Below are 16,480 nucleotides of genomic sequence, written 5' to 3' on the forward strand. Positions count from 1 at the left end.
AGAAGATGGAATAGAGTGTTAATACAAGAGTTAAAGAGTAGTTAGAAAAAATGTATAAAAGAATAAATAATAAACTATGGGAATTTGCTGATGATAATGGATATTGAGGTGGGGGGGCATATTTCCTTAAAAGAATTTGAGCCATTATACTTCTTGGAAAAAATTCAAATATAATAATATTACTCCCTTCTTGTGATAAATATTTAGAATAATTGGCAGTTTACTATTCGCCTACCTGTCCCACACAACATGGTAGTTAGTCTCTACATGCAGCTATGCAAATGTAAATGAATTATTTAAATACAATTTAAAACTACCAAGTCATAGTGGGCCCACTGTAAGTGTTAAATAGCCACATATATGTACTATGATTTTGGAGAGCATAGTTATAAACATGGTCCTTGATACAGAAAGTTCTGTTGAACAGTACTGGTTTAGTTAGCATAAAATGGATGCAAATCTTCCATGCGCAATAAAAATAGCAGTTCATAATTCAATGTGTCACACCTTTTATATGTGTTTAATTCATTTAAGTCCTGACAAACTCCTGTATGAGAATTACTGCTGTTAGACCTATTTTACAGATGAGGAAACAGAGACACCTAGCCTTACTATTCAATATCATCCAATGAGCAAAACATGAAAAATTGAATCCATACTCTGACTCCAGTGCATACTCTCTTACGAAAACCATTATAATGTGTCCACATGAGAAATTGAAGAAAGTGAAGAGATTTTAAGTGGCAGACAGAGCCTACATAGATACAATAAATCACGCCTTTGTTGCTGTCCTTGGCAAGTAGAAGACCTTCTCAGGTCTATAGGATTCATCCAAGACAGTTATCATGGGCTAGAGGTTTAGACAGAGCAAGGCAGGCTGAATCCTGGAGTGGTACAATGAAAAAAAAAAGAGCTAAGTAATTATTTCACAGATGAGAAAAACTGAGCCATGTAGTTGACCTGACCTGCCATGTCAACAAAGCGAGTATGGCTATGGTCAAAGTTAGACATCAAGTTTGCTCTGTGTGAGTGTGTGAGTGTGTGTGTGTTTGCTCTGTGTATCTGTGTGTATCTGTGTGTGTGTGTGCTCTTGGCACCCAGAGTTTAACACTTCCCTAATACACCATTTATTACCTTAAAAATGTACTATTCTAAGAAAGGGCTTTTTTCTCCTTCCCACTGTGCCCTTGTAATTGAATTTTTTAATCCATCCTTTGTTTATCTTTTTTTTTTCATTCTGCCCACCCATTCTGACATTCCTCCTTCATCCTTAAAGCAGGAATGCTCAACCTAACGGAACAGTTCTATCTGAATCACAGCCGTCTCCCTGCCTTTACACATGTAGTTAGCAATTTGGAAAATATGTCAGACGTTCCAACAGCACTTTGGGTCTCTGCAAATTTTGTTCTGCTTTTCTTTCTTTCTCTTTTTTTTCCTGGCAGAATTTCTCCTCCCGTATTGCGTCAATACCTCTAAATACTCAACCTCAGCCAGCCACCAAGATGCACGCACACAACGCTCTGAGGAAGAAAGGAGTTTTCTTTCACTGATCGTTTAGTTTCTGTTCCATGGCAGAGGTCGCACACAGTCTCGCAGAGAGCAAGAACCCAGTCTTGGTTGCCGCTGACAACCCAGATAGTGCCCTGGGACACTGAATGAAAAGCTTCATGCCTTCTTCCCCATCGCTGGGGACAAGTTCGAGTCCACACTGGGCTTAATCAATCGGGGAAAAAAAAAAAATCTATGGAGTCCTAGAGCAAGCTTATCTGGCTGGGCTCGGTGAAGCTGGCGGGCGGCGGGGCTGAGCGCTCGTGGACACAGCCAAGCGGCCCGGGGCGCGTCCCCCCCCCCGCGCTCACCCCGCGGAGTGGGGCTGCTCACCGCGGGAGGCAGCGCGCTCTCGGGCGCAGCGGCAGCCGCCTCTTCCCCGCGGTGTCTGTCGCCACTGTTGGAGTGAGTAACACCCCCGGCGCTCACCAGCTCCGGCAGCAGGCGAGAGGATCTGGCTCCATCGTGGCTTACATAAGGTGGGCGAGCGCGCTCCCGCCGCCGCGCAGCCCCTAGGCGGAGTGGGGCACCTCCTGGGCGGGCGTGCGCCTCCGGGTCTCCCGCGCGCCCCGCTCTGGGAGGTGACTGTCCTTGGCCCTTCCCTGGCGGCGGCGGCGGCGGCTGGGGCGTCTCTCCTTCCCGGTGAGGAGCCTGGAGCTTGGAGATCGGAGCGCCTCACCGTGCCCGAGCCTCTTCCTGCCGCTCCCTCCCCGCCCACTCCCCGCCCCCCGTCTCCGTGGCTGTGTGTGTGCTCCGCGCGGGCGAGGGGACCCGGACCGCACTCGGCGCTCGGCTCGCGGCGGAGCTGCGGCGGCGGCCGCCTTGCGCCTGCCCGGACTTCCCCCAAGTGGGGGCCCCAGCAGCCCCTCGCGGGGGGCGGGGGACGTCAGGTCGTCAGTTCGAAGGCACCGGCGGCCGGGAAGGGGATCTTCAAACTCCTCCTCGCCATCTCCTCTCCGCCCCTCGGTTGGCCCCTGCCCTTGGAGAAAGTGGAGTGTGGCGCTCGCTGGTGGTTATTCCTTCGGACTGCTTGGCGGGGCACGGATTCGGCTGCTGCCCGGTGAGGTCCCCCCACCCCACCCCCGCCAACCCCCCCGGGCACCCCTCGATCGCTCCACCATGAGGAAAGGACTGAGGGCCACCGCGGCCCGCTGCGGACTGGGGCTCGGATACTTGCTGCAAATGCTCGTGCTACCTGCCCTGGCCCTGCTCAGCGCCAGCGGCACCGGATCCGCCGCCCAAGGTAAGGGGTGCGAGCGCCGGGCTGCGCCGCCACTTCTCTTGGTTTCGTCCTTCCCCACTTCTACCTCTCCTCCACCTCCTCCTCCTCCTCCTCCTCACTTCTCCAGGGCTCCCCCCGGTCGGCCTCGTTGCTCTCAGTTCGAAACCACTTTACACGCCACTTTCCCAACTAGTCGCTAAGCTTTCACTGGGAGGGTCTCGCGGGGTGTAGACCCCGATCCGGCTCTGCATATGCGACTCTGGGGTGTCCCTTGCACTTTGGGGTCGGCACGCGCGCGCTCCTCCTGGCCTGGGGTCCCGGCGGAGGGTTGGGGACGCCCTGTGGGGTGCCACGGCGGCACCCTGACGCGCGTGGTGTGCCCAGGCTCCCCGCGCCGCGCGGTGGGTGACTGGGCTTGCAGGATCTCCCTGGCGTCTAGGCTGAGGAATGCGTTCATTCCCGCCGAGGACAACCCCCCCCCCCCCCCCAAAGTGGACGGTGCCCCTCGGGGCTGCTGCTCTGGACGCTATAGAGATGCACTGCCCACCCGGACCCAGGTTCTCAGCGAGGGGCACGGGCGGGGTGTGGATGGCACGCACGCCTTCTCCCCTCTCCCCCTCTCCGTGTCTCCCTTGCACCACCACACAGAGAAACTTAAGCCCCACCGCTCAGGAAAGCGGCTGCTGGGTCCAACCAAATCTGCAACTCCCCGGCGCGGCTCGCCAGGTCAGAACGCTGGCATGGTCATGACACGCAAGGAAACCGCTGGCCAAGTGCGTGGGGCTCTGGACAAGGCCGCCCTGGGAGGAGATGGGCTGGAGTTGGGGATGGACAAGAACCCGGGGTTAGGCACCGAGGCGGATCGCCGCGCTCCCCGGAGTTGGAAAGGGTGGAGGCTGCGCCCAGCCTTTGGGGCCTGGTGAGATGAGGAGTCAAGACTGTCCTCGCCAGGGTCTATCTCGGGTCACCTGGGCCTTTAGCTTTCAGGCAGAGTCTAGCTCGCACCTGAATCGATTTGCTTCCTTTGCCTGTGATTGCTAGCTGGGGAAGCAAGGGCGCTTTTCCTGAACTGGAGAGGGGATCGGGTGTTGATGCAAGAAAGAGGCAATTGAGGGATCTACACACACACACACACACACACACACACACACCCCCCTAGGATCTACTTCTTTTCAAATGGGGGAGGGGGCTGGGTAGGCGCGTGGTAGCCCCAACTTCCTGAGTCTCAGCGGCTGATGTGTCCTCCTGTGATCTGGGGGAGGCCCAGGGACAGAAAGGGGTTTGGTGGTAGAGGGGAGCCCCGGAGGCCTGAGTAGTGTGGTGGGGTGGAGAAGTAAGCGATTAGCCAAGGTTTGTGAATTAGCGACAGCAACACCTTGGGAGTGAATTTCCCTGATGCCCTGCTAAGTGGACCAGCTCCTAAATCCTTCCTTTTTCAGCGGATGGCTCTGGTCCCTGAGGTTCTGCTCTGATTTTCTTCTGCACATTCCAGAGTTTATCTCTCTGTCCATTTTGCAACGCCATCTCCACACTGGGAATCGGGGGAATCATGTAGGTTTCCGGCAATTGGTAAGAAGTTGTCAGAAAGGCAGCCCGGGATGCATAGAGGTGGATGTGTGGAATGCTAAGTGAGCAACCTGAAGCATAGTCCCGGAATCAGCCCTGTGGAAAACCCCTGCTGTTATTGAGTGCATAAAGTCCTAAGCCATGGGGTGGGGGGGTATGATGAGGGAACTGTTTAGGAAAGAACAAGTTAAAGTCCCCCCTCCCAAGATCCCAGAAGGAGATAGGATTCCTGCTGAGAGCTTACAACAGCCAAATTAAAAACATTGGATAGAAAACAAAAAGGATCAATAAAGATCATCAAACTGGGGACTGTAAGTGGATTAATATTGAAAGAAGAAGGGAGAAGGGATGTAAAGAAAAAGCACTCAAAATGCAAGGGATGCTAGCTGCTTGCATCTTCCTTTCTCCTTGAAGACCAAACCAAGACTGGTTCTGATCTTAAGTGGAAAAAGAAAACTCAAATGTAGTGTGTGTGCATTTCACTACAGCTTTTCTCCATCTACTGTTTAGTTCCTCTTGTGCTGGATGAATGAAATGTGTTTTTGTTTAAATTGCGTGGTTTGTGTCACGTGTCAGGGGCTCACAGCCTAAATCTCCAGCTCCTCAGGTGATTGAGAGCTGAAGATCATGATTTGAACCCAGCTCAGGCATAAAAGTTTGCAAGAATCTTACTAATGACTAACCACCAAAAAGCAGGAAATGGATTTGTGGCTCAGATGTTCGAGTGCCAGCCTTGAAGAGAATAAAGCTAAGGGACAGCACCCAGACCCTGAATTCAAGCCTCAGTAACTACAAAAACTCATATTGTCTGTAAAATTCACTATTCTACAACTTTCTTCTTTGTTATCACCCATATTCCAGGGCATTAGCCCTTCCTGTCTGGGAGATATCAAAGGTAGAAAGCACCAAACCCCAATATTAGCTGCATCATCATCTCTGCTATCCATTACCCCAGCCTGATTCCTACTGAACCGCTGTTAACACTGTCCTCTTCGAACCATGCATTGGTTTTTCCTGATCTGATAATGAGACTTACAAGTCCTCCACTGTGTCTCTGTCCTCCTTACTTTGCAGTAGAGCAAACTCTCACCTATAACCTCAAGGTGCCATTTCCTTGTTCTGGTGAGCTTGAGACCCCAGAGGACTGTTTTTATGAATGGAAACACATATGCAATTAAGACAGAAAAGTTCATTGTACTAGTTAAAAATGTGAATGAGGTTCCTTTTAAAAATCTGTTTTGGAGAAGGACAGGAGAAATGAGATATTTGAGACTAGATATCCCTTCAGCAGTAACTAGGGTATGGGGAGGGTGGGGGAGAACCATGATGTTTAAGATAGAAATCAAGAATGGGTACTTTTTTTTTTAAATGAGTTTTGTAACTGGTTTAAAGACAGGCAGCAGTCATTTTAAATAGGTCCTTGGGAAATTCTCTAAGCTTTAGGCAACAACTTTCTCCTTTCTGGCTATGCTCTAATTGTTTCATTCCGGGTAGCAGAGAACTCCTAGCTCCAGGGAGTTTGTGGTGCTTCTCATTTGCAAGAATGGAACATTCTACCAGTGAAGGCCTATGTGTGTGAGTGTGTGAGTATTTATGCCTGTGCTTGTGTGTGTGCCTGTGTGTGTGTGTCGGGGGGGCTTTTCAGTTTGCTCCTGAATTTGTGCCTCCTGTTGATTAATATATTCTCTCTGGTCTACAGAGCATTGATATTCTGATTATCTAGCACCAACTAGTGTTATGAGCGTTAACACCTCCTAGCACAGAACTGAAAGTCACTGCTGGCTAATCCGACTAGAGAGAATTCTCTATGATCGTAAATTAATTAATAGTGTTTTAAAACAAACAAATAATATACTTTTGCCTAGAGAATAGGAAAAAAGACTTCCATGCCTTTAGGCATACAGTTGTGTTACAGATTGATAATTGTCGCTAAGGGCAATTGGATTTCCTTCTAATTGTATCATATATATTTCCATTATAAAGGCAAATTCATGAGATCACTTTGCCAACCTGCAACAAGGAAAAAGTAAGCAAATTTTTATTGGTTCAGAAAAATTGCGTGTATGTTCAAACTTAGAGAATGATTAAAAGGCTGCACAGGACCAACTTTGCAAGCGTGTGCATAAAATGAAGAATCATGGCTAGGCACAATGGTGCACACCTACAACCCCAGCACTTCAGAAGGTGAGGCAGGCACGTCTCCAATTCAAGGTCAGCCTGGGCTACAAAACAAGAACTGGTCTAAAACAAACCAAAACAAACAACAAGAACAGGCAGATAACCAACAAGAAGAAGATCATTCGATTGTAAGAGACATTTATTGACACTGTGGCCTGCCATACACTGTGAGGGTTCACAGTTAAACAAAACTGCATCCTCCCTGTCTCCTATTGCACTTTGGGAACTGTCTGTGATCAGAATTCCTACTGATTACAGTCTTGATCTATTTTAAGCAAACTCCCTAAGGAGGTGGAAAAGACACGAGCTCCACTAGGCAGACACTTTTAGCTTATTTAGGATTTATTGTTGAAACTTAAATACAACCATGCTCTAATGTATGCTGCATTCTCCAATTAGTGCAACAGCAGTGAGAGATGCTCTATTAGTCCTTAACTGCATTTAGCACTTTTCTGATTTAGGTCATGGCTTTGCTGGAGCAGCAGAGGGAGTAACTCTCAGAAGAAACATTAACCATGCAGGCTGCAGCTACTTCCGGAAGGAAGAGAAGGAATAAAACCAGTGGGGGTGGTGATTGGGCCAGTGCCAGGCTCCTGCCTTGCAATGTCAGCCTAGATCTTTTTTTAGTTGCCTTTTGCCTCGGTGGCACTTAAAAATAAACCTGTTCCTATCTTCTTACCAATTGGAAACATAGGAACTCATGGGTAGAGTATACTATTGGAAGGAAGTTTCCCAAAGAACAATTGATACTGTGTCCCAGATCCTGTGCTCTGTGTTAATGACATAGACTTCAAGGAGAAAGCTTCTTCCTTGAGAAGACAGGCTTAGAGTGCTGATAGCGTAACTCCCTTTCTGAAATCTAACTGAAGGCATGGGTGGTGGGTTCAAGCATGGAGGTGGTAAGTACAGGTCAGGCCAGGAGCTTTGATGTAATGGATGAGGTTCTAAATTTTCTACATAGAAGTGATTTGGTTGAGTGTGTGTGGACTTTTCTTTACTTTTCTTCTCTCTCTCTCTCTCTCTCTCTCTCTCTCTCTCTCTCTCTCTCTCTTCTTTTCTTTTGGTGATGAGAGGGGGAGTTTAGGGGAGTAGACATAGATTCCTGCTGGCTTTATACTCCAGATTATCTAACTATATTATCTATCTATCTATCTATCTATCTATCTTTCTATCTATCTTACCTGGCATTGGAGAGGGACAATCTAAGGGCTTTTAATGCTGTCATTAATGCTCTTATGCCCACACTACCCATTCGTTCAAAGAACACCAATGACACATAATTTCTTCTTTTAATGCCCACTAGCTATGTAAGGATGAGTACATTACTTTCCCTTTTTGTGCCTCAGTTTCCATACATATAAACTGAGAACTACGCATACTACAGGTCCAATAAGGATCATTGTTCTGGTGTATACATTTATGGGGGATGACTACATGGACGTGAAATCTTGGACATTGTCCCAGAACAAATCAGTTCAGAAATCTCTTACAAAAACTCTGTGCCATTTTTAATTGATACTTCTTTGAAGTGAATTTGCCTTGAGCAGTCTTAAATACAACTGTTTCCTTTTTCCCTAGTTGTTAAAATGAAATTCAGTGATTGGCTAGTTTCTGTTGTTACAAGTATTTTTTTTAATATCCAGATTTATGGAGATTTTAATAGAAACAGTTTATGCTTTGGTGAGCTCACAGGACGGGGTGTATTCGAAGAAGTAAATACTTTTCTGTCTTCTCTACCTGTGTGGAGGTGTCAGAGGGTCTGCCTTTTCATCAAGCTTCAGAAGCATGTATTATATTGCAAATATAGTTATAGCTTAGGAAGTGACACAAGGCTTTAAAAATGCCACATATGCATATTAAGTCCTGGCCCCTTTATACTTTTCTTAGTGGTGATCAGTGACTCCCAAATGCTTTGCAATGCCAAGGTGAAGTGTTACATGACTCCAATGTTTGGAGTCTTCCCTCTTCAAGTGAAATAACAGAGCACATTTCATTGCCATCATGACAGAGAAAGGAGAGAGGGAGGTGAGTTTGGTGAATCTTCCTCATAGTGAAACACCTGTTTTGAGTTCTTATATCAAAGAGTAGGGCTCACAACAACCATTTGAGCAGATGATTTTCATGAGTCAGATTTAGCTCCAGGGTTGTAAGCATTATTTATTTGAAAAGGTCGTGAGGATGGGGTGGGGGGAGTTTGCCTTCACTCATCATTTTGTCATGTGTCTTTTATGGCTAGTTTCATTTTTCAGCAATTATAAGAACTATAAAAATGCCTCCAGTAGGAGCACACATATTATCTCTAATTCTAACTAAGGAGGCTAGAGAGAAATGGCCTCAGCACATTTAACAAGTTTATTGATGAATGCTAACATTTCTCATTTTTAGTCAATGTCTTAATTGATTATTTCATTATGGACTGCCTGAACTTAACCATAATACATTGTCCTCATAGCATTTTTTTCCATTTAGAAGAAAAACCTTTTGTATGAGCATTTCTCTCCAATGAAAATAAATAGATGCTTCCATATTAAAATGGATCTTAAGAGTAATTGTAGTTGAATTATAAGGAAAAATAGATCTTGGGAGAAAAAAGTAGAGTGTTTTTTTCAGAACTCAAGGAAACTAGTATGTGTAATAATAGAAATTGTTAATTTACAAATATGCCATTCATATATAAAAATGATTATTTAAAATTAATTTATAATATACATGTTTTTACACACTAAAAGTACAATATATTGGAGTAGATGGTACAGTTATCTCCAGTTAAATTCCAGACCAAGAAAAATAATTCATTTTGGGCTGGTTTGTTCTTTGTGATTTTGCAAGGTCCTTTATGAATTTGTGAGATAGTTTCTTGTATTTAAATATTGTAAATCATTGTAGCACTTTTTTTTTTTTTGCAATTTCAAGCAGCTAAATCCCCCCCCCCTTTTTGGGGGGGTTGTTGTTGTTGTTTTAACTATATATTTTGTCTTTTCCTTTTTGGTACTGGGGATGGAACCCAGGATATTGCACTTGTTGGTAAGTGCTTTGCCATTGAGCTACATACCAGTCCCTGAAACATCTTTTATGACTAGTTCAAAAAGTTTTCTTTAACAAATCGAAACTCTGTTGTAGACACTAAAATGATAGTCACCACAACAGCACTGTTCTTTTCTTGTACATGTTTTTCAAAGATGTGTGTTATTTTTAATCCCAAGCAAACAAAAGCCCAAATTACTGCCAGAACAAAACATTATGATTGGAAAGACAAAGTAAATAGTGGTAATGTCACTTCAAGGTTTTGTCTGTGTGATATGTATTCATGTGGGGATTTAGTTTTGGGTAAAAGGAAAATGATGTATTGTATTATAATGGAATGAAGAATTTACCAAATATATACATTATAACCACATGGTGGAGGCCATCAGGTTTAAGTGCCTAGCAATCTTGAAATCATTCTAAATAAAGCAGTAATTAGGCTCCCTATCATTTTCTCCCACAATGTCCGATCTTTATTCTAGATCTTCATAAGTCAGGGAAAGTTTATAAACTTGAAAATATGTTAGGAATCCCAGTTCAAAGATGGAAAGAAGTTGATACCCACCACTCCATTCCAGCAGCCTATATCACAAGCTTCGCTCTCACAGGCCCTGGGGCCTGGTCTAAAACCATTCATTTCAGTAATTCTCAGAAGCTGAGGAAAAACAGACTTGCCTATGTGAGTCACTATTTGTGCTATTCAATATAGAGATCTCAGATGAACATTTGTTGTTTTAGTTAGCAGGCCTTTGACTTGGAACTGCAATCTAAATAGTGTCTTGATTTGCATATACTTCACTTAATATGGTGTAAGTATTTAGCATATATTTTACAAGTCCACATTTGTAAAAAAAATATATATGTCTGGATTTTTTATTTATTTGTGTTGGTCAATGGGGCTTGAACTTTGGGCCTGGGAGCTGTCCCTGAGCTCTTCAGCTTAAGGCTAGTCCTCTATTGCTTGGTGGTTAATTGGAGATAAGAGTCACATGGACTTTCCTGTCCTGGCTAGCTTTGAACCTTGATCCTCAGATCTCAGCCTTATGAGTAGCCGGGATTACAGCTGTGACCCACTGGTGCCTGGCTGTCTGAATTTTTTTTTAAATCTACTTGAGAAGGATGTGTGCGTCTGAGAAGTCTACAACAGTGATGGTTATGAAATGTCCTGCCACTTGCTGAGCTACTCTGCTGAAGACTGTCATTAATACCACAGTAGTGTTGTTTCTTAAAACCATCTGCTTAGAAGGAACTGAACAGAATTCTCTTAGAATTACCTGGGGGTTTTAGGGACAATAACTCTCCTGCCCCAAAGGTTTGGTTTAAGTGGAGTTTATCCATAATAGAATTACAGTGCATTAAAAAAAATCCATAGTATCACTCAATGTCTATCCTTAGACTTTTATTGCACAAGAACATGCATATTATGAATTAATTTAAAATAATCACTTATATATGAATGGAAAACTTATAGTTTACTTATTGTCACATGAAAAGAAGAAAGATGGCCCAAAAGGTGATAACTGTAGATTGCTATTCCACATAGCAAGAGGATAGGTATCATTTTACTGGATTTATTCAAAATGACAATCATGAGAATAACATACTGGTTAGTCTTATTAGAATAAATAACTATGAAATTATTTTCTAGGGTGATATTTTCAGACACATTCTTAATGAAATAAAAAATCACAAGGAGTAGAAAAATACATTTTAGTAATTCCCTTTGGGAACATATTTGCTTGTAACAACTGGGCATTTGCACATGTATGTACATGTGTGGTGTGTGTGTGGTAACTTTTCTTGTTTTAGGACAAAGAGTTCATTTTCAGACTTAGTAATAGCCTCAAAACACAAATGAATTCCATTTATAACACAAATTCGGGTAATTGAAGTCTGGGGAATCAGACTTAATCACTGATTTCCCAGTGAAATATTACATCTTACTTTTAAGCAAAAGGTAACCGCACCATCGTGTGCAGAAGAGGAATGGCTCTCTCATCAATTGTGACTTATTTGAGGAGCAGAAGTTTTGTCTTGTCTTCCCAGGGAGCTCCAGGTTCACAGGTTTGTTCCAGTGAATAGGGGAAGTGGAGGGGAACCACAGTTATTTTCCTTCAGTCCTTTGGTCAACTTTAATTTGTTGGCCAGAGAAGGACATCCAAGTTCAGACAAGTAGGGCTAAAATACTCCATCTACTCTTATCACCCTCTCTTTCCAGGCTCCCTGGGAGGGTCAGCTTTGTCATGGTAAGTGACCTACAGGAGGTGACCTCCTGTGTGGTGTGATCGGAGTCTTCTGCTGTGTTCTTCTTCCTTACTAGAATTTTTCAGTGATGGCTTGTTTCAACCTTTTAATCAAATGGAATAAGGTTTGATTGTCTTTTTTCTCTTGGACTCCCTCAGCTACCACACTGGTGGCTTTATTTCCAGGATTTTCCATGATATCCTTTATTTAAAGGGACAAAGGAAGTTAATTGAGAAGGGGAAGGGTTGATTACTAGTGAAAGATTCTACAGAATTCAGAAGATGGTGATGTATCTCCTTGTTCCTATTCATGATCATGATAATGGGAATGTGTAACTATTTGCATGATACACCAATACACATGAAGAAAGTGCCTATTGTCATTTGCTTTCCCATCTTTTGGTATGTTTGAACTAGGATTTCTTTTTAAACATGCAAATAAATTCTATGATTTGTACAACTGTTTTCTGTACATCACACATTGATTCTTCTTCATTGATCACATGGGGTTTTCCTAGCAAGATACTTAGCATGCTGTTAAAGCATGTCAAAGTAAACAATAATTCCTCACAAAGTTTTGTGATTACAAATCTAAATGTTAATGGGAGAGGTTGCCTGTTTAATGCTGAGTTGCAAGGTTAAAAAAAGGGTCTTAAAGATAACGGCAGACTCCTGAGTCCTTCAGTTTGTTCTGCATTCAACGACAGTCACTAAATTAGAGAAAGGAATGTTCAAACAACACACTTGAGGAGAAGTGATTTTTATAGAAAGGAGCCATTTCTGCTAATAGCCAGTAACTGCACATAACCCCGCTGACATTAAAAGTCCATTAGCTAAGCCCAGTTTAAATAGCAGCTGATGCGGTGTCAGCTAAATGGACACAGGAATATTTTCCCCATATAATGCAGTAATAGCAGTTCTATAATTTTTTTTGTAAAACTATGTACATTAAGTAAAACAAATGTCATCTGATAGTAGTCGCAAGGCTGCTAATAAATAGGCAGAGATTTGTGATGAAACAAAAGTAACAGCCTATATAACAAGAAGATAATAAATGGCAGGAGGGCTTTTAAAGGGAGCCTTTGAGAAAAGTCATCTGGCCTAGCTTAAGCTTGACTTTCAGGACAAGTTGTTTTCATTGAAGCCTATACTGGCATGAGGTACTTCCACACACACTTAAAGCAAAAGGGTTTTATTGTCGTTATTCATGTTTTTAATTTACCACAATATTAATTTTTTCATGTATTTCAAAACTACAGGAAGCCCCCTCCCCTTTCTTAGAAGCTGCTAGGTATTTAAGTAGGGAAGAAGACAAGAGTGAACAAAAAAAGGGAACAAGTAAGAACTCAGCTAGGACTTAATATGTACTAAGATTGTAAGGTGATTACTACGATAATATTTTTGAAAGCCATAAGATGTATTAGGGCTGTGTTGAATAAAATTCTAGGTTGGCATAACCCAATATTCTCCTTCCCAATTTTTATTTTTCTATCACTGGTATGTGTTTGCAATCAACATTTCCAATCACCTGAAAGGGGGTTCATTGCAAACTATATTAGAATCCAAGAATCTCTTATAAGTCACATGACTCTCCAAGCCAGTAACTATGAAACCATTGTGGAGACAAACAGGGTTGCTCAGTAATGTAATGGGTGAGTTGAGATTAGAGTAGTAATTCATCAGTGGCTGTCTTTCTCACTCTACTGTGAAGCCATAGGGGAAGCTCACTCCAGCTCCCCTCTCCTATTATCAGGCCATTAGGACAAGGATCCACAGTGGAGTCCTCATTCTGCCATCTGACCCCAATAGCCGCGCAGAAGCTCCGTGAGCACTTTCACAGTGATCACATGAATTCGTCTCACATCTTTAGAATGTATGCATTCACTGGGTACCGGTGGTTGGTGGGCTCACACCTGTAATCCTAGCTACTCGGGAGGCTGAGATCTGAGGATGGAGGTTCAAAGCCCACATTCTAAGAAAAGCTGGTGAGACTCTTATCCCCAATTACCCACAAAATAAAATACAATTATTCATTCAGTTGTCTAACCAAATATGTCGCCCTTTCCTTGTTTATGTTTGTTTTAAATTTTAGGTGCCCGCAGCTGTTTCTTGAAGAGAAAAAAATTAAAAAGGAAATCTTACCCTTTTTTCACAATGGGGTAACAGAATTCCTTTTTAGGTTATTATATCTTTATAACAACCTTTTTTAGTAACATTAAAGAAGTACTATTTGGTGGTGGTAACTGTTTTAATACATGTCAGGTCTTATAAATGCTCATTTGGGATGAATTTGAAGCTTATATGGACCTAGATTCTGTAATTAAATTATTAACCAAACTCTATTTAGTAACTCGTGACAGGGGAACTTGGTCAATAATCCCATTCCCATCTTTACTGTGTACCTCCAACATTAATAATAGATGGAAATATAATTTAGTTTAACCAGTGGGATTTGAATTTTTATTTTAAATTCACTTTATTATTTTCAGGCTAAAATATCTTTTTAAAGTGACTACTTTGTGTACATTTTTCCTTTGGTATTGCATAAAATGTAATTCCACTCTAAAATGAGAAAAATATCACTGTATCTGACCATCTAATATATTTATACACCTCTATGCACTAGTATTATGAAACTGGGTTGTGTGGAAAAGAACAAGATGACATTTGATTGATTGAAATAAGAAGATTATTACATTAGAGTTTCAAGTCGCTTTTAAGGAAAAATAATAGCCTTATATACAATATACTGATACTTTCTTGGGTCACTTGACAGATGTCCTTTATTTGCATGAATAGCACTTTTAAAAATTCGAGTAACACTATATATAGTTTTGTACTCATGTGAATTTGCTTATGAGACTTATAAAAACTTGCTGAAAATAGTCTGTAATGATGTCTGCTCTTTAATGCATTACGACTGTGTTCAGATAATTGAGTAGTTTTCTCTCTCCCTTTTCCACACTAACCTCTTCTCCCTTTGTCTACCAGTTTAACTTTTCCTCTCATTGACTGTGAATGAGAGAGAATCTATCAGATGGCTTCTGTGTGTGTTTGTGTGTGCACGCCTGCGTGGTTTGGGTCTGATAGTTTTATAATACAGAATACAATGTATTGAAATTCACCCATGGAAAAGAGAAGTCAGAAAGCAAGAGAAATCCAGAGACAACTGTTGCCAGTGTATAAGTACCATGGTGAAGGGAAGCCGATGCTCGGCTATTTAATCAGGTTTCCAATCTCTTAGTGTCACTTCACATTTGGGAACAGAGATCAAAATAATCACAATATTTATGTCACAGTACTAGTCAGATTAATAGGTTAATCCTAAGTGAAGGACTGAGGACAGTTTCTGGCACCAGACAAGTACTTGGCATACATGAGCACTTTTGTTGCTGCCATATTACTTTAAGTACAGAAGTCTCTAGCATAGGACATTTTCATCTGGAATTGCTCTAAAAATCATTGGGTGTATGACAAGAGTGAGAAGATTGCATTCAGATGGTGTGTCTTTAATGGACACACTTCAAATGAAAGAATGTCTTGTGAAGAAAGGAGGGTGTATTGTTAAAGATAATTTTTTGAAAGATAGGTAGATCTTAAAAGTTAGACTTCTTATACCCAGTTAGGCTGCGATATTCAACTTGACATGAACATTCTTTAGAAAGCCAATATGTTTGTTTCTGTTTTATTGACATGCAAGTTTAGTGGAAATGCTTTTTTTCTGAGCCATGTTCTGTGTCTAGAATGAGTTCCCATAGCAATAGCTGTCCTCACATACATGTCTTCCTTTCCCCATTATATATTCACAACACTGATGAAATATAGAGATTCAGAAAAATAACTATCAAATGCCTTATCTTTTACTAGTACTAAAACTTTTTCTAGAGGAATAGTAAAATGCAACTATCTTTATTCATAGTAGTAGTTTTAACGTTACAAAGCATTTATTGTTCCCAGTGAGTGGGGGGAAGCCAAAGTTTCAATCCAGGTCAGAGTTCTACATGCTTTGTTGTACACATTATAGTAAGCAAAAGAGAAATTAATTAGATACCCAAATTGTTTATTTATATAATTAAATATGAACAAAGTGACTGATATATGCTATATTTAATAAAGCATTTTAATAGATGAATGAGCATACTACTTCAATTCTATAATGTCTCAAATACTTATATGGATTATTTGAGTTATATAAGAAGTGAAAGAGAAAACCCCCTCAAACAATGTTTTTGCTTTTAAAAACATTGTCAAGGGCTGGGAATATGGCTTAGCTGTAGAGGGCTTGCCTAGCATGCACGAAGCCTTGGCTTTGATTCCTCAGCACCACGGAAACAGCTTGAGAGGTAGAGTGCTAGCCTTGAGCAAAAAAGAAGCCAGGGACAGGTCTCAGGCCCTGAGTCCAAGCTCCAGAACTGACAACAAATAAATAAAAATAAAAATATTGTCAAGAATATATTCCAAAGGGTAAATATGAAGTTGATTCAACACCAACGTTGGCAAAGAAAAATAAAATCTCTTAGAAACAAGTAATATTCAGTGGAGGAGGGGGCAGTGAAGGAGTGAGAATATGTATGTATATGTGTACTATGATATTAGTAATCCTTTGTTCTTTGGCTTTATAATCCTTACAGTTGCTTGATTGTAATATTTTTAGACAAAACATAAAAATCCTCTTTTTCAAAATATGTCACCTTGCTAA

At 42.0% G+C, this 16,480-nt stretch overlaps 1 protein-coding gene across 2 annotated transcripts in view; it reads left to right on the forward strand.

The window, feature by feature from the left end:
* Positions 1–2,368: 2,368 nt before the first annotated feature.
* The window catches only part of Unc5c (unc-5 netrin receptor C), a 334,931-nt gene continuing 320,819 nt past the window's right edge, over positions 2,369–16,480 (forward strand). For both annotated transcript variants that reach the window (XM_048333767.1, XM_048333768.1), the window contains exon 1: positions 2,369–2,791. In XM_048333767.1, coding sequence (XP_048189724.1) covers positions 2,668–2,791 — 124 coding nt within the window. In that variant the 5' untranslated portion in view covers positions 2,369–2,667. The remainder of the gene's footprint in view (positions 2,792–16,480) is intronic.

The sequence above is a fragment of the Perognathus longimembris genome, chromosome 24, assembly GCF_023159225.1.
Source record: "Perognathus longimembris pacificus isolate PPM17 chromosome 24, ASM2315922v1, whole genome shotgun sequence".
Taxonomy (NCBI): domain Eukaryota; kingdom Metazoa; phylum Chordata; class Mammalia; order Rodentia; family Heteromyidae; genus Perognathus; species Perognathus longimembris.